We start from the raw sequence: 20501 nt of genomic DNA, 5'->3' as shown, positions 1-20501 counted from the left end.
AAGAAATTTGTAGAGTGGTTGAAAAACAAGTTTTAATGACTCCAATCTAAGTGTATGTAAACTTCCAACTTCAACTGTATGTTTGATGTATTTGATACCATTCCACCTATTCCGCTCCAGCCATTATAACAAGCCTGTCCTCCCCAATTACTTTGCCACCAACCTCCTGTGTACCGCAGATACATCTTCATAAAAGGAGAGTATTTTGTGTCTAATAAAACCAATGATTTATGTAGTAAAATCATGTCCGACACTGGTCCCAACCAGGGGTACTAGGACCATTGCCATAGTCCAACGGTATCAGTTCAGTTTCTTACATGTGGTTTGACAATATTCTTGTTCGAAAGAAATACAAAATAAACCCAGTTATTTCAATGATAGATATTTTAATTGTTCAGAGAAAGACTTGACCGATGCTCCATGTTTTATTATTTTTGCGCTAACACGGAAACGGTGACAGCGCAGCTTAATCTTCATGAGTAGACAGCAGAAAGGTGCATTTCCTTGCACAATCTGTCTTGTTACAATCAGGAAGACACACAACAGAGAAAATGTTCAAAGGCTGATCATTGGAGCAAAACACTGTCTATACAACTTTATATATATATATATATATATATATATATATATATATATATTAATAGAAGTCCTATAACCTCTTGGTTCTGATACGGAGGGGATAGGAGTCGCCCAGTGATCCAAATAACACTTGTAAAATGCATTTTCTTATGGAAATACAAGAGCACCATCATAGGACAGTCTATCCTTTTAAAGCTGCAATTTAACTTTTTGGACCAAATTAAAATGGAATTGTTTAGTTAGATCAGACATTGTCATTGTAAGCAAGTCTAAGAAGCAGTAGACCTGTTCTGTGCGCTGTCTCTGCTTACCATTAACTTTCATTTTGCATCTTACTTTCAGTTTTGTACACCAACAGCTGAAAATACAACACTTTCGGTTATTGAAGATATATTCCACAGCGGTTTAGATGGTACAATGATTCTACACATTACTCGTCAAACAGATTAGGCAAACTATTAGAATTTTAGCAACCAGGAAATGGCAGAGCGACTTCTGTATATTGCACATTTAAAACCTCAAACCATTGCTTGGGGGGGTGAGAGGAACATTCAGTGGGCATTTAAGACTGGCTGGCTGACTGCTCACTCATCAACACTTAGAATAAACACAGTAGACCCTGCTCTTAGCGCAAAAAGCACAAAACGTTTACAGTAATATAATTATTTATAGTGAGTATTGAAGACAAGATAATGCAAGTGGAAATGCAAGAGAGGCTGAGTGAAAGGACTGAATGATCATACATTATTGTCCATTTCTAAAGCATATTAAAATATCAATGACTGTATCTCATCTAAAGATTGTCTGGCACCATCTTATAACTAATTGTTTTCTGCTACTCTACTGATGTTGAGGAAACGTTGAACTTTCATATCCTACAGAAATATGCAATGACAGACAAGAGTTCACAATTCTCACACACACACAACAGAGCCTAAGTGTTGGTAAACTCATCTGTAGCCTTACAGTAATTTGGACCACAGCAGGCAGAGTAGGTTTAAAATACAATGTTAACCTGTCATTATTAAGCCATTTATTAAGTTAATTAATATTAACCTTTGACATACAATAAATAAGCGTAGAAGAGAGACATCAGCTCATTAGTCAAATGTAGGGCAGATCATTGGACCATCACTAAACAACCTTTGACATGGTGGCCTCATTGGGGAGGTCACAGGGAACTAACCATTTAAACAACATCCCTACCGCGAGGAGGGTTGAGGTCAAAGTTGAACAATTGACAGTCTGGGTGGAGAGGGCAGGGAGAGTAAAATGACACAAAATGCTATTTTTCAGTTATTTTCATTTGGATTGTGTCCAGCACCACCGTACCCCGCTGTTTCTCCCAGCATTCTCCTTTTTACTTAGTGACGGCGTGGATTCCATGCGCTAGGTATCCCACGTTGCTGGAAGTGACGCCTGCCATGGAGATTCTACCATCCTTGGTCATGTACACTGAAAACTCCTTAGTCAGACGCTCAACCTGGGGTAGACACACACAAACACCTGGAGTCAACGCAATTTATCATTATACTAGAACTTAATTCCAACTGATGAATATGACCAATATGAATATAATAATGTCTTATAAGGTTGTAAGGTACAGGTGTGGATATAAAGAGTGGGTATGGTCATTTGTCTGTACCTGTTCAGGCTTGAGGCCTGTGAAGCAGAACATGCCGATTTGGTCGATGACATGCTGCCAGTCGAGAGTGGAGCCCTCGTTTTTCAGGTTGGCCGCCAGCTGCTCCCTCATCTTGATGATGCGGTTGGCCATGCCGTGGACCTCCTCCAACCTGTGTAGAGAGAGGTTAATCAGGGAGGGGGGGGATGAGGAAACAGAATGGAAGTCGTGTGTAGAGACAGGAGACCACTCCAAAGAGAACTCCGATACCTAAATAGGCAGTCAGCTAGATTATGAAATCACAGGATCAGTGAAATGGGCAAACAACATTTTTAGGTGTGTGTGTATGTACACTTACCAGGTTTTATAAAGGTCTGGTGTGTTGAGAATAGTGGCAGCGATTCTGGCTCCATTCATTGGAGGGTTGGAGTACATTGGCCGGATCAGAATCTTCAGCTGAGACTCTACCCTCTTAGCTTCCTCTGCATCGTTACACACCACAGTGAACCCTCCCACTCGCTCACCTGTCAACACACAGACAGGTAAGATACCACACCGGTGGGAGTTTCTACCATTCTCCTATGTCAATACCATAGTTTATGAGTGAGATTTTGCGCGTGTGTGTTTAATGAGACTGACCATAGAGGCCCATGTTCTTAGCGAAGGACTGAGACAGGACAATTTTGTGGCCCTGCTCGATGAAGTGACGAACAGCCCAGGCATCACGATCAATATCTCCACTGGCAAAACCCTGGTAGGCCATGTCAAAGAACACCAACAGGTCCCTTTTCTGAAGGAACAGCAGAACAGGGGAGGAGTTATTATTAGGACCGTGTGTGTAAATAGTTGTCTGGCACAGTAAAGATGTCAGTCTTCACACAAAACACCTGTAGGCACTGGGCAGTAAAGCTCTTCAGCAATAGAGTCCCAATAGTGACAGAGACTTTAGCTAGTTAGGGCATTTACAGAGAAATCACCATTGAGGTATTTCATATCTATGGTAAGCACACTCACCTTCACCAGGTCAGCGATCTCTTTCCACTGCTCAGGCTTGGGGTCCACACCGGTGGGGTTATGGGCACAGGCATGCAGCATGATCACACTCTTCTCTGGCATTTTCTGTATCAGAGGGAAAATAGTGTTACACTAACATTCAAATCAGATTCTCATGACGGAAATAGACCCCCACACCTTAACCCTAATAAAAAGTCAACATAACATAAAAACAGATCAGAAGATGTGGTAATGGTCCTCCATGTCAGTGTGGAATCATACAACCCCCCCTTTCCCATCCCTCTCTCACAGAGATGTCGTCGAGCGCCCCGTTGAAGTCGAAGCCACAGGTGGAGGGGTCGTAGTAGCGGTAGGCTTTCAGCTGCATGCCAGCATCTCTGAAGATGGGTGTGTGGTTCCCCCAGGAGGGCTTGGGCAGGTACACGTCACGGGACGCACTGTGGAAACGAGACTAGAGAAAAATATAATGAATTAACTGACACCATACACAATCCGCAGTACTACCGGTATGAAGATATTGTTTTATAGAACACAATCATTTGTAATGCATATATATATTATAGAGAAGGCAGTCATTTCAGGCATGTATAGGCTGGTGCACTGTTCTAGGGGGCCATGGGCCCAAATGGAACCGTGGTAGTGTAGGTGCATTCATTCTCTTCCCGTTTAGCTGTTAAGAGGCAGGTCTTTACCAGGAAGTTGGCTCCAATGCACAGAGAGCCGGTTCCTGAGATGGTCTGGACAGTGATGTTCTGAAGAGAGGAGAGAGATGTGAATGATAGAAATGCTATTAACTTAACACACCGAGAGCAAATGTGCTTCCAAGCTACCACACACGCATCCACTCACCCTGCCACTCTTGAGGACCTCACTGTCAGCCCCCAAGGCTAGCTGAGCGCAGGACTTGGTGAAGTCCGCCAGACCACCGATGGCCAGATACTCTTTATCCAACTGCTTGGAAGCAATCAGAGCCTCTGCCTAGAGAGAGACAGAGACAGCAAGATTTGTGACCTGTTGCCACGAGAAAAGGGCAACCACTGAAGAACACACACCATTGTAAATACAACCCATATTTATGCTTATTTATTTTCTCTTGTGTCCTTTACTATTTGTACATTGTTAAAACACTGTATATATACAGTGCCTTGCGAAAGTATTCGGCCCCCTTGAACTTTGCGACCTTTTGCCACATTTCAGGCTTCAAACAAAGATATAAAACTGTATTTTTTTGTGAATGATCAACAACAAGTGGGACACAATCATGAAGTGGAACGACATTTATTGGATATGTGAAACTTTTTTAACAAATCAAAAACTGAAAAATTGGGCGTGCAAAATTATTCAGCTCCCTTAAGTTAATACTTTGTAGCGCCACCTTTTGCTGTGATTACAGCTGTAAGTCGCTTGGGGTATATCTCTATCAGTTTTGCACATCGAGAGACTGACATTTTTTCCCATTCCTCCTTGCAAAACAGCTCGAGCTCAGTGAGGTTGGATGGAGAGCATTTGTGAACAGCAGTTTTCAGTTCTTTCCACAGATTCTCGATTGGATTCAGGTCTGGACTTTGACTTGGCCATTCTAACACCTGGATATGTTTATTTTTGAACCATTCCATTGTAGATTTTGCTTTATGTTTTGGATCATTGTCTTGTTGGAAGACAAATCTCCGTCCCAGTCTCAGGTCTTTTGCAGACTCCATCAGGTTTTCTTCCAGAATGGTCCTGTATTTGGCTCCATCCATCTTCCCATCAATTTTAACCATCTTCCCTGTCCCTGCTGAAGAAAAGCAGGCCCAAACCATGATGCTGCCACCACCATGTTTGACAGTGGGGATGGTGTGTTCAGGGTGATGAGCTGTGTTGCTTTTACGCCAAACATAACGTTTTGCATTGTTGCTAAAAAGTTCAATTTTGGTTTCATCTGACCAGAGCACCTTCTTCCACATGATTGGTGTGTCTCCCAGGTGGCTTGTGGCAAACTTTAAACAACACTTTTTATGGATATCTTTAAGAAATGGCGTTCTTCTTGCCACTCTTCCATAAAGGCCAGATTTGTGCAATATACGACTGATTGTTGTCCTATGGACAGAGTCTCCCACCTCAGCTGTACATCTCTGCAGTTCATCCAGAGTGATCATGGACCTCTTGGCTGCATCTCTGATCAGTCTTCTCCTTGTATGAGCTGAAAGGCTAATAGCAGTGTGACAGGATTGGCCTTTCCCCAATGCTAAGCTCGGGATTACAAAACAATAAGAGCCTGTGTAGCTACTCACCTTTCCTGTGTGGAGTGAACCTCAAAATATGAATGGCTGGGTGAAACTGGGGATAGTTATCTAGTCCCTGTCTGTGTGTGTGTTACACTGGTTGTCATGGTATTCCTACCTTGCGGACACAATCGAGCACAAAGGGTTTGCCGTGGTCGTCCCTGTAGGCTCCCACCCCCAGGTTCATCTTCTTCGGGCTGGTGTCCCTCTTGAAGGCCTCAGACACCCCCAGGATGGGGTCAGGGGGACCCATCTGCACTCCACCCCACCATGAGCTGCAACACAGGGGAGAGGGAGAAACAAACAGAAGCAGCTTAATTTAACATCATTTTGCAGACTTGTGTGTTTACGGACATATTCAATCAATCCTTATCTCAGTCTGCTGTTCCCACATGCTTCAAGAGGGCCACCATTGTTCCTGTTCCCAAGAAAGCAAGGTAACTGAGCTAAACGACTACTGCCCCGTAGCACTCACTTCCATCATCATGAAGGGCTTTGAGAGACTAGTCAAGGACCATATCACCTTCACCCTACCTGACACCCTAGACCCACTCCAATTTGCTTACCGCCCCAATAGGTCCACAGACAACGCAATCCTCAACACTGGGGCCCCTCAAGGGTGTGCTCTGAGCCCTCTCCTGTACTCCCTGTTCACCCATGACTGCGTGGCCATGCACGCCTCCAACTCAAATCATCAAGTTTGCGGACGACACTACAGTGGTAGGCTTGATTACCAACAACGACGAGACGGCCTACAGGGAGGAGGTGAGGTCCCTCGGAGTGTGGTGTCAGGACAATAACCTCACACTCAACGTCAACAAAACAAAGGAGATGATTGTGGACTACAGGAAACAGCAGAGGGAGCACCCTCCTATCCACATCGACGGGACAGTAGTGGAGAGGGTAGTAAGTTAAGTTCCTCGGCATACACATCACAGACAAACGGAATTGGTCCACCCACACAGACAGCGTTGTGAAGAAGGTGCAGCAGCACCTCTTCAACCTCAGGAGGCTGAAGAAATTTGGCTTGTCACCAAAAGCACTCAAACTTCTACAGATGCACAATCAAGAGCATCCGGTCGGCTTGTATCACCGCCTGGTACGGCAACTGCTCCGCCCACAACCGCAAGGCTCTCCAGAGGGTAGTGAGGTCTGCACAACGCATCACCGGGGGCAAACTACCTGCCCTCCAGGACACCTACACCACCCGATGTCACAGGAAGGCCATAAAGATCAAGGACAACAGCCACCGGCTGTTCACCCCGCTATCATCCAGAAGACGAGGTCAGTACAGTTGCATCAAAGCAGGGACCGAGAGACTGAAAAACAGCCACCACTAACATAGAGTGGCTGCTGCCAACACATTGACTCAACTCCAGCCACTTTAATAATGGAAATTGATGTAAAAATGTATCACTTGCCACTTTAAACAATGCCACTTAATATAATGTTTACATACCCTACATTACTCATCTCATGTATATACTGTACTCATTTAAACTGATGCATCTACTGCATCTTGCCATCTTTATGTAATACATGTATCACTAGCCACTTTAAACTATGCCACTTTATGTTTATATACCCTACATTACTCATCTCATATGAATATACTCTATACCATCTACTGCATCTTGCCTATGCCGTTCTGTACCATCACTCATTCATATATCTTTATGTAGATATTCTTTATCCCTTTGTACTTGTGTGTGTATAAGGTAGTAGTTGTGGAATTGTTAGGTTAGATTACTCGTTGGTTATTACTGCATTGTTGGAATTAGAAGCACACTCGCATTAACATCTGCTAACCATGTGTATGTGACAAATAAAATTCAATTTGTTTCACAGTGGACACCAATGGATGGGTCCCTATTCTTAAAAATCACTCAGTGTAGGCTCATATTTCTCCAGGAAACGGATTTACATTTTTAAAAACTCAACGGTAAACAGTACTATGCTCTACTCAAGAAACGGTTGCCCTCACCCAACCAGAGGAGAGTAGCACCAACCACCCACAGTAGACCAACACTTTGGACTATGACCTGGTGAATGCCTGGTCATCCCCCAGTTCCTGCACAGCAAAAAGCCACACACACACACACACACACACACACACACACACACACACACGCATTACAGAATCACCACTACACACATTTAAAGTCTGTCGAGGTGAAGGGCCCGGGTTGGATGGCATTAGGGGGAGTCACTAAAAGGAAGGAGATGTACTGCACTAAATACATCTCTCTCTCCATCGCCACTACACTACCAGAATGACGGATCTAAGGGGCAGGGAGAGAATGGTTGAAACAAAGGCAACGATTGGTTCTTTGAAATTCAGAACAAATTCATTCATCATATCTTTGGATCTGGTCATTACAGCCTGGTCTTTTTTTCCACACTGACCCCACCAAGCCGATTATCCATCCAATACTTCAAACTTCCCTTTCCACAGCCACACACGCACAGATTAACAGCTCATGGAAAAGTCAGGCACTGCAAACAAATGCTCTCACACACAAAACAATTCCATCCCCCTGTATGGAATGTGTCTTATGAGGAGGAAACAGGAAATAAGCAGGGGCCCAGTTCAGGAGCTAATCGAATTACACACACGACCTTGTCCCTGACCTAATCCACTTGACCTCTGAATGAGGGGAAAGCAGGGCCTCTAATCTTACATATTCCTCTCACTGCTGTACTGGAAGCTATATGCCTGCTGAAGCTGAACTAGAGATATGTATAAAACATTGCATGGGAAAAAATGTAAGTTGACAGCAAGACTCCCAACAGAGAATCGCATCTGTTTTAGACAGCCTACATTTCTATTGGAACCTTCTGTAATATTGCACTCTCTAAAACTGTGATGCTACTGATGCTACTCACCAGTGTGTACTGGTACAGTAGTATGTTTCGATATGTCAAATGTAGGGGTGAGCCACTATGACTTGAGCAGTGATACTCCGCAGCTCATTGAGATTCAGGTTCAACGGTTGTGTTCAAACACCCTGGAACTCACAGCGATACTTCGAGCTGAAGGCTTCGCAAAGGGCAGCAAAGCCAAAACCGCAACACAAGACTATAGACAAGAATGATGACATGACACCCACCTTGAGTTTTAGGGAACACACTTAACAGGCATCGATCATAGAGCCTGTTTATATAGCATTATAGAACATCCTTACAGAACGTCCATTGTCCAATAATAAAAAGATCTCAGGCAACTAAAATTGAACACTGGGACTGCACATTAAAATCAGATCCTCAATTAGTAAAACTGATAACAAGTATTCATATTTGTTATCTGATTCTGACAAATCTGTTATCAGAGTGAGAAGAACCTGAGTATATTATCAGCCTACCCACTGGTTCATATTGCTACTACTATCTACATACACACAGAAACTTTGTACATTTTAACTTGTGAGATGTCGAGCAAACATAAATATGATTGGTATACAGTTCATAGGCCCAGGGAGTACACTGACTGAGTCCTATTTATGCCAGCGATGACAGCACCAATGAGGGTCCATCCAATGTGGAGTCACAGACTTGAATATACCCTGCAAATGGACTAAAATGCACTTGAATGTAGACCGAAATGATTTTTGAATGAGAATAATGTAACACTCGGTGCACGGTGTTCTAACAAAAACCGACAGTGACGCAGAGTGTATTTGCAGATGCTTTTCGAATACATAGCCTGTTTTCCAGATATGTGGAGCGGTATCTTATAAGCGAGCAGAGTTTGTCCTCCAAAAGAAAAGAGAAAGGACACCGGTTACTGTCGTCACAGAAACCGGGACATCCCTTGGCCAATCAGCGACCAGGGGCCTGAACACGATAACCAATGATCACCCTAGAATTAGGGAGCAACGGTATGCGAGGGAGATCAAACCGAGAAAATACGTCGAATCTCAAAGGCTAAATGCCTCTGCGACCCTAAAATATAAAAATGTTTGAATAATTGACCTTTCACAGGATGAACTGAATGATCACTATGACAACATACCACATGCCACTGACATCTGAATAATATTTTTACAGAGCCACCAAATAACAGTATCAGTATCCATAGCTGGAAAATAACCTTGCCAAGTCAGATTGTAAGTGAACTGGTTGAGCCTTGAAGTCTACAAGTATGACTTGACTAAAGCCAAAGATACGAACGGGAAATTTCAGTCACGACGGGCGGCAGATGGATGATTGCGAGTTTCAATCAGCTAGCAAATCAAATGTAATTTAAATATTGGTTAGGTCGATAGCTAGCTAAACCACAATGAGAGACGTAAATGCATGACCACTTCGGACCCCCACTCAGTAAACTTGAAGTTAGGCAACTTGAGTCATTGCGGACATGGCTAGCTAGCTATTAATTCAAAGTCAAATATGACAGTGCAGAGATTGCATGTCTGGTATTACCTGTTACGGGTAGACAATACTCCCAGGGATGGGGAGAAAGTCCCAATACTGGAGATGACCTTGCTGGACTTCAACAGAGCCATGGTCAAGCAGGTGGCCGGGGCGCAGAATGACAGAAAAAGCAAAGAGTGAGGATATAAATCGGAGGGACAACAGATGCGCTCAAGCTTCTTTCTTCTTCGATGAGGTTTAACGGTGGTTGGCATCTAATAAATGTTGAATTACCGCCACCTACTAGACTGGAGTATACCTCCCGTATACTTGCTTAAAAATAAATACAAATATTCAACAAATACCTTACCATCTAACACTACACTCACAAAAAGAAAAAAGAAATACCACACTCCACTATTTAAATATATTTAGTCCTACTTCAGGCCAACAGCCTGAAAGGATGGGACACCACCACTTAACACACCCTGTAATTCTTCTGATGTCATATTCTTCTGATGTCAAATACCTCTCTACAGCTGCCACCACACCCTCTATTTTTTGCGACTTACGTTCTATCCCTGCAGTACAGTTGATAACCATAAATTTTACTATAAATGCCAAAAATCCAATCTTACTGAAACATATATCATTGATGGTTTATCCCCCTGTACTGGTACACATCTACTACTCACACCACTCCCCTCAGGATCCCTCCCCCTTGACCCATCTTCATCTACTTTATTTACTGCCTCAGCATATGACAACTTCTGCACTACTCTAACCCTGGAAACCTCAACCTGCCTCTCTCACATGGGACAATTTTGATCCACAGCCCCATGGGCACCCTACCAACTAACACATACCACTACTTTCCCCAATGCTACACATTCCTTTGTCTCATGCCCTTCTGTACTATTCTCACACCTAGAACCTCCCTCCTACACACTGCTGCCACATGCCCATAAGCTTGACACCTGTAACAACGTAATGTAGTCGGCACAAAAGCTCGTACAGGATAACTTATATATCCTAACATCACTTTGTTGGGCAAAGACTCAATATCAATACTCAAAAGTACAGACAATGACTCACTCACGCCACCCTGTCTGTGTCACACCAAACGACGAGCATCACATACACTGGGAATCTTCCCCTTCAGTTGGTCAGCTTTCACATTTACCGCTACCCAATTAATCACTCCTTTCAATGGCACCCTTTTCTTGAGAGCAAAACAATTCACATATCTTCCCCCAATTCGTTTAACACGGAGCGCCTGCTCCCTCTGACCAGCAGAAACACATACAATTATTAAAATACTACTTCTGGTTACCCTCACCGATTCCACAGCACCCAACTCTGTATTCAACTACCCTGAAACCTCAAATGGATCAGCCTTAAAGCAAGGGTCCACCTTTTCGCAAAACTTCACTCCTACTGTCACAGACTCATCTTTATCCTGACCCCCGGGCTCCAAGAACTTCACCACACCTACCACCTCCAATACTTCACCTTCATTCACTTCCATTTCTCCTCCTGTCTTCAACCCACTCTGCTTACACTTTCTACCATTCTTATTTGACAAACCATCTCCCTTTGTCCGCCCTTCCTCCTCTGTATTCCAGGTATGACTCTCCTTATGATGATACTGCACTTCTCCTGACATACATCTTGTTACTGTCTTGTCAAGTGATGCCATTTAACCGGCTGTCACAATCTCCATACAATCAGCACGTACTCCTCAGGATGTAGCACTCAACGGTGCATCCCATTCGTAAAGCCGGGTGAGGGGCAAGCGCTCAGGTCTTCTTCTTCTATGGTATTATGGTGGTCCGCAAACAATCGTTAGAGTTGTATGCCCCCACCAACTGGGCGGGGGTGAAAAATATCAATCGCCACTGTAGAAGAGTAGTGTGTTTGAAGTGGATGGAGTACATGACTTAGTATGTCTCTCGAGGAGGCTAAAAATAGATTGGGGCTTGAAAAAGTTTAATATTTTCAGAAGGAGTTGGGTAATTGGTTAAGGGAGGAGGATTGGAGGTAAAGAGAGAGGAGGTATAAAAGACTGAGGGTGGAGCAGAGGATGGGCTTGAATCTGTTGAGGCTAGCAATAACAAGGGATGGTATGTAGAGGAAGATTGGTGTAAAGTTCAAACAGAGTGAGCCGGAATCCAGTTCTAGCTCTGGAGGTGAAATGGTAGGGGTAGAAGGTCTTGTGAGAAGCTCGGCGCCTGCATTAATGGTTATGCTAAAGATACATTTCGTCCAGTGGGAGTGAGATTTTTGAAGAGGGTGGAACCAGGCCTTTTGGCTGATACATGGGTGGTTTCAGGTTGGGTGGAAAAGGTGATGGGTGCTGTTGAGCCGGTGAAGGTAACCCAAAGTTGACTTGTGATGTTTGTTTGTGTTTCATCAGAGGGAGTAAGCGCTCCGTGCGAGGCAACTTGGGTAAATACCTGTTTTTTGCTTTGCTCTTAGAAACAGGGCATCATTGACAGGAGTGATTTCTGGGGTAGCGTTAAGTGTGGAGGTGGAGCAATTGAAGTTGAAGATTCCTGGTATTTGTGATGCCCTCCGTTTGGTGCGATGCAGACCCAGTGGTAAGCGTGGCAAAATAGAGAAGTTTATGCAAAAAGGTCAGGAAATATCAGTTATCCTGTCAAAGCGTTTGTGCAGAAACCACGACGCTGTTTCAGGGGCAACGTTTATGGTCATGTCACAGTAGTGTGTAGAAGGGAGAGTCCAAGATGTGGGAAATGTGCAAGAGGGCATGGAAAATAGGATTGTGTAGTTTCGGTGGATAAAGTTGTGTGGGTCAACTGTAGGGGTGTACATGTTGCTGGGGATCAGAAGTGTGCGGTTCGAGAGAGACAGGATGAGGAGTCAGAGTAGTGCATAAGGTGTCTTATGCTGAGGCAGTGAAGAAAGTAGAGGACGATGGGTCAAGACTGAGGGATTCTGAGAGGATTCCTGTGAATTGTAGATCTGTGCAAGTATAGAGGAATAGACCAATGAGTGATACAGTGCCTTTGGAAAGTATTCAGACCCCTTGACTTTTTCCACACTTTGTCACGTTACAGCCTTACTCTAAAATGGATTACTTCGTATTTTCCCATCACCAATCTACACACAATACCCCATAATGACAGAGAAAAAACAGGTTTGTAGAGTTATTTTGGCAAATGTATTACAAATAAATAAAACTGAAATATCACATTTACATAAGTATTCAGACCTGTAGGCTAGGTTCTATTTTTCTCCACTTCCTGTCTGACTGATGTGCCCAAAGTAAACTGCCTGTTACTCAGGCCCAGAAGCCAGGATGTGCATATAATTGGTACCATTGGACAGAAAGCACTTTGAAGTTTGTGGAAATGTTAAAATAATGTATGAGACTTTAACACAATTGATATGGTAGTAGAAAATGCAAAGAAAACCCATCCGGGAATTTTTTTTTTTTTGAGAGCCCATGCTCTTTCAATGGAAAGCTATGGGTCCTATGCAATTTCAGCTCCCAGATTGCAATTCCTATGGCTTCCACTAGATGTCAACAGTCTTTTTCAAGGTTTCGGGCTTGTTTCTTCCCAAACGAGGAAGAATGTTGAGTTTTGGTACTGGGAGTCAGTGTTGGAAATCAGTCTGTGCTCGTGTGACGAAGACGACGCGCACTTGCTACTTGTACTTTTCTATTGAACATACTTCTTTCCGTATGAAATATTATAGTTTAATTACATTTTAGGGTACCTGAGGATTCAATAGAAATGTAATTTGACTTGTTTTAACAAAGTTTAGCTGTAGCTTTTTGGATTCCTTTCTCGGCATGTTGAACGAGTGGATTACTCAAATCGATCACGCCAACTAAACTGACTTTTTGGGATATAAAGAAGGATTTTATCTAACAAAACGACCATGCATGTTGTAGCTGGGACCCTTGGGATTGTAAATCAGAGGAATATTTTCAAAAAGTAAGTGAATATTTAATTGCTAATTGTGATTTTATGAAGCCTGTGCTGGTTGAAAAATATTTTGATGTGGGGCGCCGTCCTCAAACAATCGCATGACATGCTATTGTTGTAAAGACTATTGTAAATTGGACAATGCAGTTAGATTAACAATAATTTAAGCTTTTAACCGATATAAGGCACTTGTATGTACCTAGATGTTTAATATCCATAATGTTTAGGATTATTTATTTGAATCGCGCGCCCTCCAATTTCACCGGAAGTTCCAAGAAGTTTTCAGAACATTGTTGAAGCACCTTTAGCAGTAATTATAGCCTTGAGTCTTCTTGAGTTTGATGCTATAAGCTTGGCACACCTGTATTTGGGAAATTTCTCCCATTCTTCTATGCAGATCTTCTCAAGCTCTGTCAGGTTGGATGGGGAGTGTCGCTGCACAGCTATATTTAGGTCTCTCCAGAGATGTTTGATCGGGTTCAAGTCTGGGCTCTGGCTGGGCCACTCAAGGACATTGAGACCTGTCCCGAAGCCATTCCTGCATTGTCTTGGCTGTGTGCTTAGGGTCATAGTCCTGTTGGAAGGTGAACCTTCGCCCCAGTCTGAGGTCCTGAGCGCTCTGTAGCAGGTTTTCATCAAGAATCCCTCTGTACTTTGCTTCGTTCATCTTTCTCTCATTCCTGAATAGTCTCTCAGTCCCTGTCACTGAAAAACATTCCCAAGCATGATTCTGCCACCACCATGCTTCACTGTAGGGATGGTGCCAGATTTCCTCCAGATGTGACGCTTGATATTCAGGCCAAAAAGTTCAATCTTGGTTTCATCAGAACAGATAATCTTCTTTGTCATGGTCTGAGAGTCCTTTCGGTGCCTTTGGCAAACTCCAAGCAGGGTGTCATGTGTCTTTTACTGAGGAGTGGCTTCCGTCTGGCCGATCTACCATAAAGGCCTGATTGGTGGAGTGCTGCATAGATGGTTGTCTTCTGGAAGGTTCTCCATTCATCGCAGAGGAACTCTGGAGCTCTAGCAGACTGACCATCGAGTTCTTGGTCACCTCTCTGACCAAGGCCCTTCTACCCCGATTTCTTAATTTTACCAGGCAGAAGAGTCTTGGTGATTCCAAACTTCTTCCATTTAAGAATGAAGGAGGCCACTTTGTTCTTGGGGACCTTCAATGCTGCAGACATTTTTGGTACCCTTCCCCTGATCTGTGCCTCAACACAATCCTGTCTCGGAGCTCTACGGACAATTCCTTCGACCTCATGGCTTGGTTTTTGCTCTGACATGCACTGTCAACTGTGGAATCTTATATAGACAGCTGTGTGCCTTTCCAAATCATGTCCAATCAATTGAATTTACCACAGGTGGACTCCAATCAAGTGGTAGAAACATCTCAAGGATGATCAATGGAAAAGGGATGCACTTTCAATTTCAAGTCACATAGCAAAGGGTCAGAAAACTTATGTAAATAAGGTTTTTTAGTTTTTTATTTGTAATACATTTGAAAACATTTCTAAAAAAACTGTTTTCAATTGTCATTGTGTGTAGATTGATGAGGAAAAATATTGTACAGTGGGGCAAAAAAGTATTTAGCAGCCACCAATTGTGCAAATTCTCCCACTTAAAAAGATGAGAGAGGCCTGTAATTTTCATCATAGGTGCACTTCAAATATGACAGACAAAATGAGAAAGAAAAATCCAGAAAATAACATTGTAGGACTTTTAATGAATTTATTTGCAAATAAAAAATAAGTATTTGTGTGTTGGGTAGTAGTGTCCCGTCCTCTCAGTCCGTTGGCCTAGGGTAGGATCAGAGAGGGTTAAAGTAGTGGAATAAGGTGATGGTTTTTAATGGGTATAGGGTTAGTAATTAAAATACACTGCTAAAATAAATAAAGGGAACACTTAAACAATACAATGTAACTCCAAGTCAATCACACCTCTGTGAAATCAAACTGTCCACTTAGGAAGCAACACTGATAGACAATAAATTTCACATGCTGTTGTGCAAATGGAATAGACAACAGGTGGAAATTATTAGCAAGACACCCCCAATAAAGGAGTGGTTCTGCAGTTATGACCTCCAGCAGGCCACAAATGTGCATGTGTCTGCTCAAACGGTCAGAAACAGACTCCATGACGGTGGTATGAGGGCCCGACGTCCACAGGTGGGGGTTGTGCTTACAGCCCAACACCGTGCAGGACGTTTGGCATTTGCCAGAGAACACCAAGATTGGCAAATTCGCCACTGGTGCCCTGTGCTCTTCACAGATGAAAGCAGGTTCACACTGAGCACGTGACAGACGTGACAGTCTGGAGACGCAGTGGAGAACGTTCTGCTGCCTGCAACATCCTCCAGCATGACCGGTTTGGCGGTGCGTCAGTCATGGTGTGGGGTGGCATTTCTTTGGGGGGCCGCACAGCCCTCCATGTGCTCGCCAGAGGTAGCCTGACTGCCATTAGGTACCGAGATGAGATCCTCAGGCCCCTTGTGAGACCATATGCTGGTGCGGTTGGCCCTGGGTTCCTCCTAATGCAAGACAATGCTAGACCTCATGTGGCTGGAGTGTGTCAGCAGTTCCTGCAAGAGGAAGGCATTGATGCTATGGACTGGCCCGCCCGTTCCCCAGACCTGAATCCAATTGAGCACATCTGGGACATCATGTCTCACTCCATCCACCACGTTGCACCACAGAATGTCCAGGAGTTGGCGGATGCTTTAGTCCAGGTCTGGGAGGAGATCCCTCAGGAGACCATCCGCCACCTCATCAGGAGCATGCCCAGGCGTTGTAGGGAGGTCATACAGGCACGTGGAGGCCACACACACTACTGAGCCTCATTTTGACTTGTTTTAAGGACATTACATCAAAGTTGGATCAGCCTGTAGTGTGGTTTTCCACTTTAATTTTGAGTGTGACTCCAAATCCAGACCTCCATGGGTTGATAAATTTGATTTCCATTGATAATTTTTGTGTGATTTTGTTGTCCGCACATTCAACTATGTAAAGAAAAAAGTATTTCATAAGAATATTTCATTCATTCAGATCTAGGATGTGTTATTTTAGTGTTCCCTTTATTTTCTTGAGCAGTGTATATGATATTTTTACATTTTATTTTTCCCGGTTCCCCATTCCCACTTTGGATCACAAAGTATAATGGATCTATATTATAGTTCAGTTTGGGGCGACAATGGAACATATTGGATGCCAACCGCTGTTCAACCTCACTGAATAAGAATTCACAAAAGAAAAGTAAATTCCATTACTGGAAGGGAAAAAGTAACATAAATCCACAAAAACTACAAAAAATATACAGTTGAAGTCGGAAGTTTACATACACTTGTTAGAGTCATTAAAACTCGTTTTTCAACCACTCCACAAATTTGTTGTTAACAACTATAGTTTTGGCAAGTCAGTTAGGACATCTACTTTGTGCATGACACAAGGAATGTTTCCAACAATTGTTTACAGACAGATTATTTCACTTGTAATCCACTGTATTACAATTCCAGTGGGTCAGAAGTTTACATACTGTACACAAAGTTGACTGTGCCTCTAAACAGCTTGGAAAATTCCAGAAAATGACGTGATGGCTTTAGAAGCTTCTCATTGACTAATTGACATAATTTGAGCCAATTGGAGGAGTACCTGTAGATGTATCTATATCCACAGTAAAAACAAGTCCCATATCGACATAACCTGAAAGGACGCTCAGCAAGGAAGAAGCCACTGCTCCAAAACTGCCATAAAAAAGCCAGACTATGGTTTGCAACTGCACATGGGGACAAAGATCATACCTTTTGGAGAAATGTTCTATAGTCTAAAGAAACAAAAACAAAACTGTTTGGCCATATTGTCCATTGTTATGTTTGGAGGAAAAAAGGGGAGGCTTGCAAGTCGAAGAACACCATCCCAATCGTGAAGCACCGGGGTGGCAGCATCATGTTGTGGGGGTGCTTTGCTGCAGGAGGGACTGGTGCACTTCACAAAATAGATGGTTTCATGAGGAAGGGAAATTATGTGGATATATTGAAGCAACATCTCAAGACATCAGTCAGGAAGTTAAAGCTTGGTCGCAAATGGGTCTTCCAAATGGACAATGACCCCAAGCATACTTCCACAGTTGTGGCAAAATGGCTTAAGGACAACAAAGTCAAGGTATTGGTGTGGCCATCACAAAGCCCTGACCTCAATACTATGGAAAATGTGTGGGCAGAACTGGAAAAGCTTGTGCGAGCAAGGAGGCCTACAAACCTGATTCAGTTACACCAGCTCTGTCAGGAGGAATGGGCCAAAATTCACCCAACTTATTGTGGGAAGCTTGTGGAAGGCTACCCAAAACATTTGACCCAAGTTAAACATTTTATTATAGGCAATGCTACCAAATACTAATTGAGTTTATGTAAACTTCTGACCCACTGGGAATGTGATGAAAGAAATAAAAGCTGAAATTAATCATTCTCTCTACTATTATTCTGACATTTCACATTCTTAAAATAAAGTGGAGATGCTAACTGACCGAAAACAGGGATTTTGTACGAGGATCAAATGTCAGGAATTGTGAAAAACTGGGTTTAAATGTATTTGGCTAAGGTGTATGTAAACTTCCGACTTCAACTGTAATTATCAACAGAAATGTTCCCACACTCAGTAATTTGCAGGCTCTGGGGCCTGAGAGGCAGGGACCACTCCAGATTGTAGGCGTACTACATGTAGCTCTTCAGATGTGAAATATTTTAATCCCAGATATCGTTCAGCTGCAGAAACAATAATGTTTCTTTCGTGACTTATTTTCAACTTGAGAAGTGCCGTTTATCACCATTGTTTATAAAAGAGACTAAAACCACCTTCACATGAACCATTTCTGGATCCTGTTGATTTCAGGCTGCAGTGTAGGCCTACAGGTATTCATTACCATGGGAAAGCGCTCATGTCAAACGAGATCTCGTGCTTTGAGTGTGTGCAGTAATATATATAACCACGAGGGGGTGCAATTGTCCTACAAGTGTTAAACAGTTGCTCGCATGATCCTGCAGGGTCTGTGCAATCTGGGTTCCTTGGGACATCCCTACTTTAAACCCTAATCTTAACACCTACCCTTACCCAAACCATTTTACATGTTCAATCTCAAAGGGGTAGGGACATCCAAAGTTGGTAGCTCTGCCGTTCCTGCAGTGTATTTGATCTGCGCATTAGCTATCTCGAGAAGCGCAGACTCCCTCGGAGTAAAAAGATATAGGACGAGTATACAAAATGTACATGCGTTTATTATGTTCTCTTAGCGTTGGCTTCCAGCCTGCGGCAGAGGCACGCTTTCTCCATATAGTCCATATTCCTCTTTCTTCTTCTTTGGCATTTATTTAATCTAGCTATTTAGCCCTATTCCCCTTTCCTCTTCCATGCTTGTAAACTACAAAGGGAGAGAGGGTGTAGATGGATATTCCTCCATTTAATTATTTGCTTAGTCCCAGTTGCTTCTTTACCCTAAAGTAGCAGAAATTGGATCTTGTTGTTGTGTTGTTTTGTAGGTTGTGGAGAGAATGGTTCTGTATCAATTCCTGAAAGAGAGTAGGCCTAACTGGAGCAGCCCTCACAATGAGTAACCTCCATTCACAATCCGACATAAATTTAATTCATGTCATTGATATATTAGTAGATAAACTGTAGCCTATTTACTCAATGTGTTTTCTGTAAGTCTCTGTACACATTGACGCATTCTGCATTTCTTTTCTGCATGTTCTGATTATACTTTCATCCTAATCCCCAAGGACCAGCTGAGGAACCTCCACAGACAGAACTTGGAAGTCCATGAAACATCCTCCTTCTGGCAGATGACAACAGCTTCCACTGGCACAAGAATAGAGTGTGTGTGTGTGTGTGTGTGTTTGTGGGTGTGTAGTGTGTGTAACAGTATAGCTTTCGTCCATCCCTCGCCCCGACCCGGGCTCCTCTGCACACATCAACAACAGTCACCCACGAAGCATCGTTACCCATCGCTCCACAAAAGCCACGACCCTTGCAGAGCAAGGGGAAGAACTACTTCAGGTCTCAGAGTGAGTGACGTCACCGATTGAAACACTATTAGCGCACACCACCGCTAACTAGCTAGACATTTCACATCGGTTACATTTGTACATGCATGTGGTCATGTGTACGTGCATGATTCATATTTATGCACAATTTTACTGTCCTGTTTACATTACATATGTCTCGGCTCAGACATGAGAAGTATGTGTCAGGGACTCCAGACAATCACAGATTATACAGAGAAAACCAGCCACGTCGCCCACGCCTTGCTCCCAGACAAGCTAAACACCTTCTTCGCCCGCTTTGAGGACGACACAAGGACTGTGAACTCACGTACCAGGCAAGCAGGGCATTAATCAGAGAGGCAACAAAGAGACTTACGATAACCCTGAAGGAGCTGCAAAGCTCCACAGATGAGATTGGAGTGTCTGTCCATAGGACCACTAAGCTATACACTCCACAGAGCTGGGCTTTACGGAAGAGTGGCCAGAAAAAAAGCCATTACTTGAAGAAAAAAATAATCAAGAATTGAAGGAATGATGGATGGTGCTAAATACAAGGACATTCTTGAGGGAAACCTGTTTCATTCTTCCAGAGATTTGAGACTGGGACGGAGGTTCACCTTCCACCAGGACAATGACCCTAAGTATACTGCTAAAGCAACACTTGAGTGGTTTACGGGGAG

General features: G+C 43.3%; 1 protein-coding gene across 1 annotated transcript; it reads right to left on the bottom strand.

Moving 5' to 3' along the window:
* Nucleotides 1–1226: 1226 nt before the first annotated feature.
* On the bottom strand, nucleotides 1227–10096 carry LOC118393908 (aspartate aminotransferase, mitochondrial-like). The gene is made up of 10 exons (XM_035787108.2): nucleotides 9904–10096; nucleotides 5600–5756; nucleotides 4067–4195; nucleotides 3910–3969; nucleotides 3507–3668; nucleotides 3218–3322; nucleotides 2843–2993; nucleotides 2562–2727; nucleotides 2225–2375; nucleotides 1227–2062 (listed from the first exon to the last, which is right to left on the bottom strand). The coding sequence occupies exons 1-10, from the start codon at nucleotides 9984–9986 to the stop codon at nucleotides 1940–1942; spliced, it is 1287 nt and encodes a 428-aa protein (XP_035643001.1). The 5' UTR covers nucleotides 9987–10096; the 3' UTR covers nucleotides 1227–1939.
* Nucleotides 10097–20501: the final 10405 nt, after the last annotated feature.

This window comes from Oncorhynchus keta, chromosome 14, assembly GCF_023373465.1.
Source record: "Oncorhynchus keta strain PuntledgeMale-10-30-2019 chromosome 14, Oket_V2, whole genome shotgun sequence".
NCBI classification, from domain to species: domain Eukaryota; kingdom Metazoa; phylum Chordata; class Actinopteri; order Salmoniformes; family Salmonidae; genus Oncorhynchus; species Oncorhynchus keta.
The sequence above is the reverse complement of the archived record's forward strand: the minus strand, read 5'-3'. Positions and strand labels throughout refer to the sequence as shown.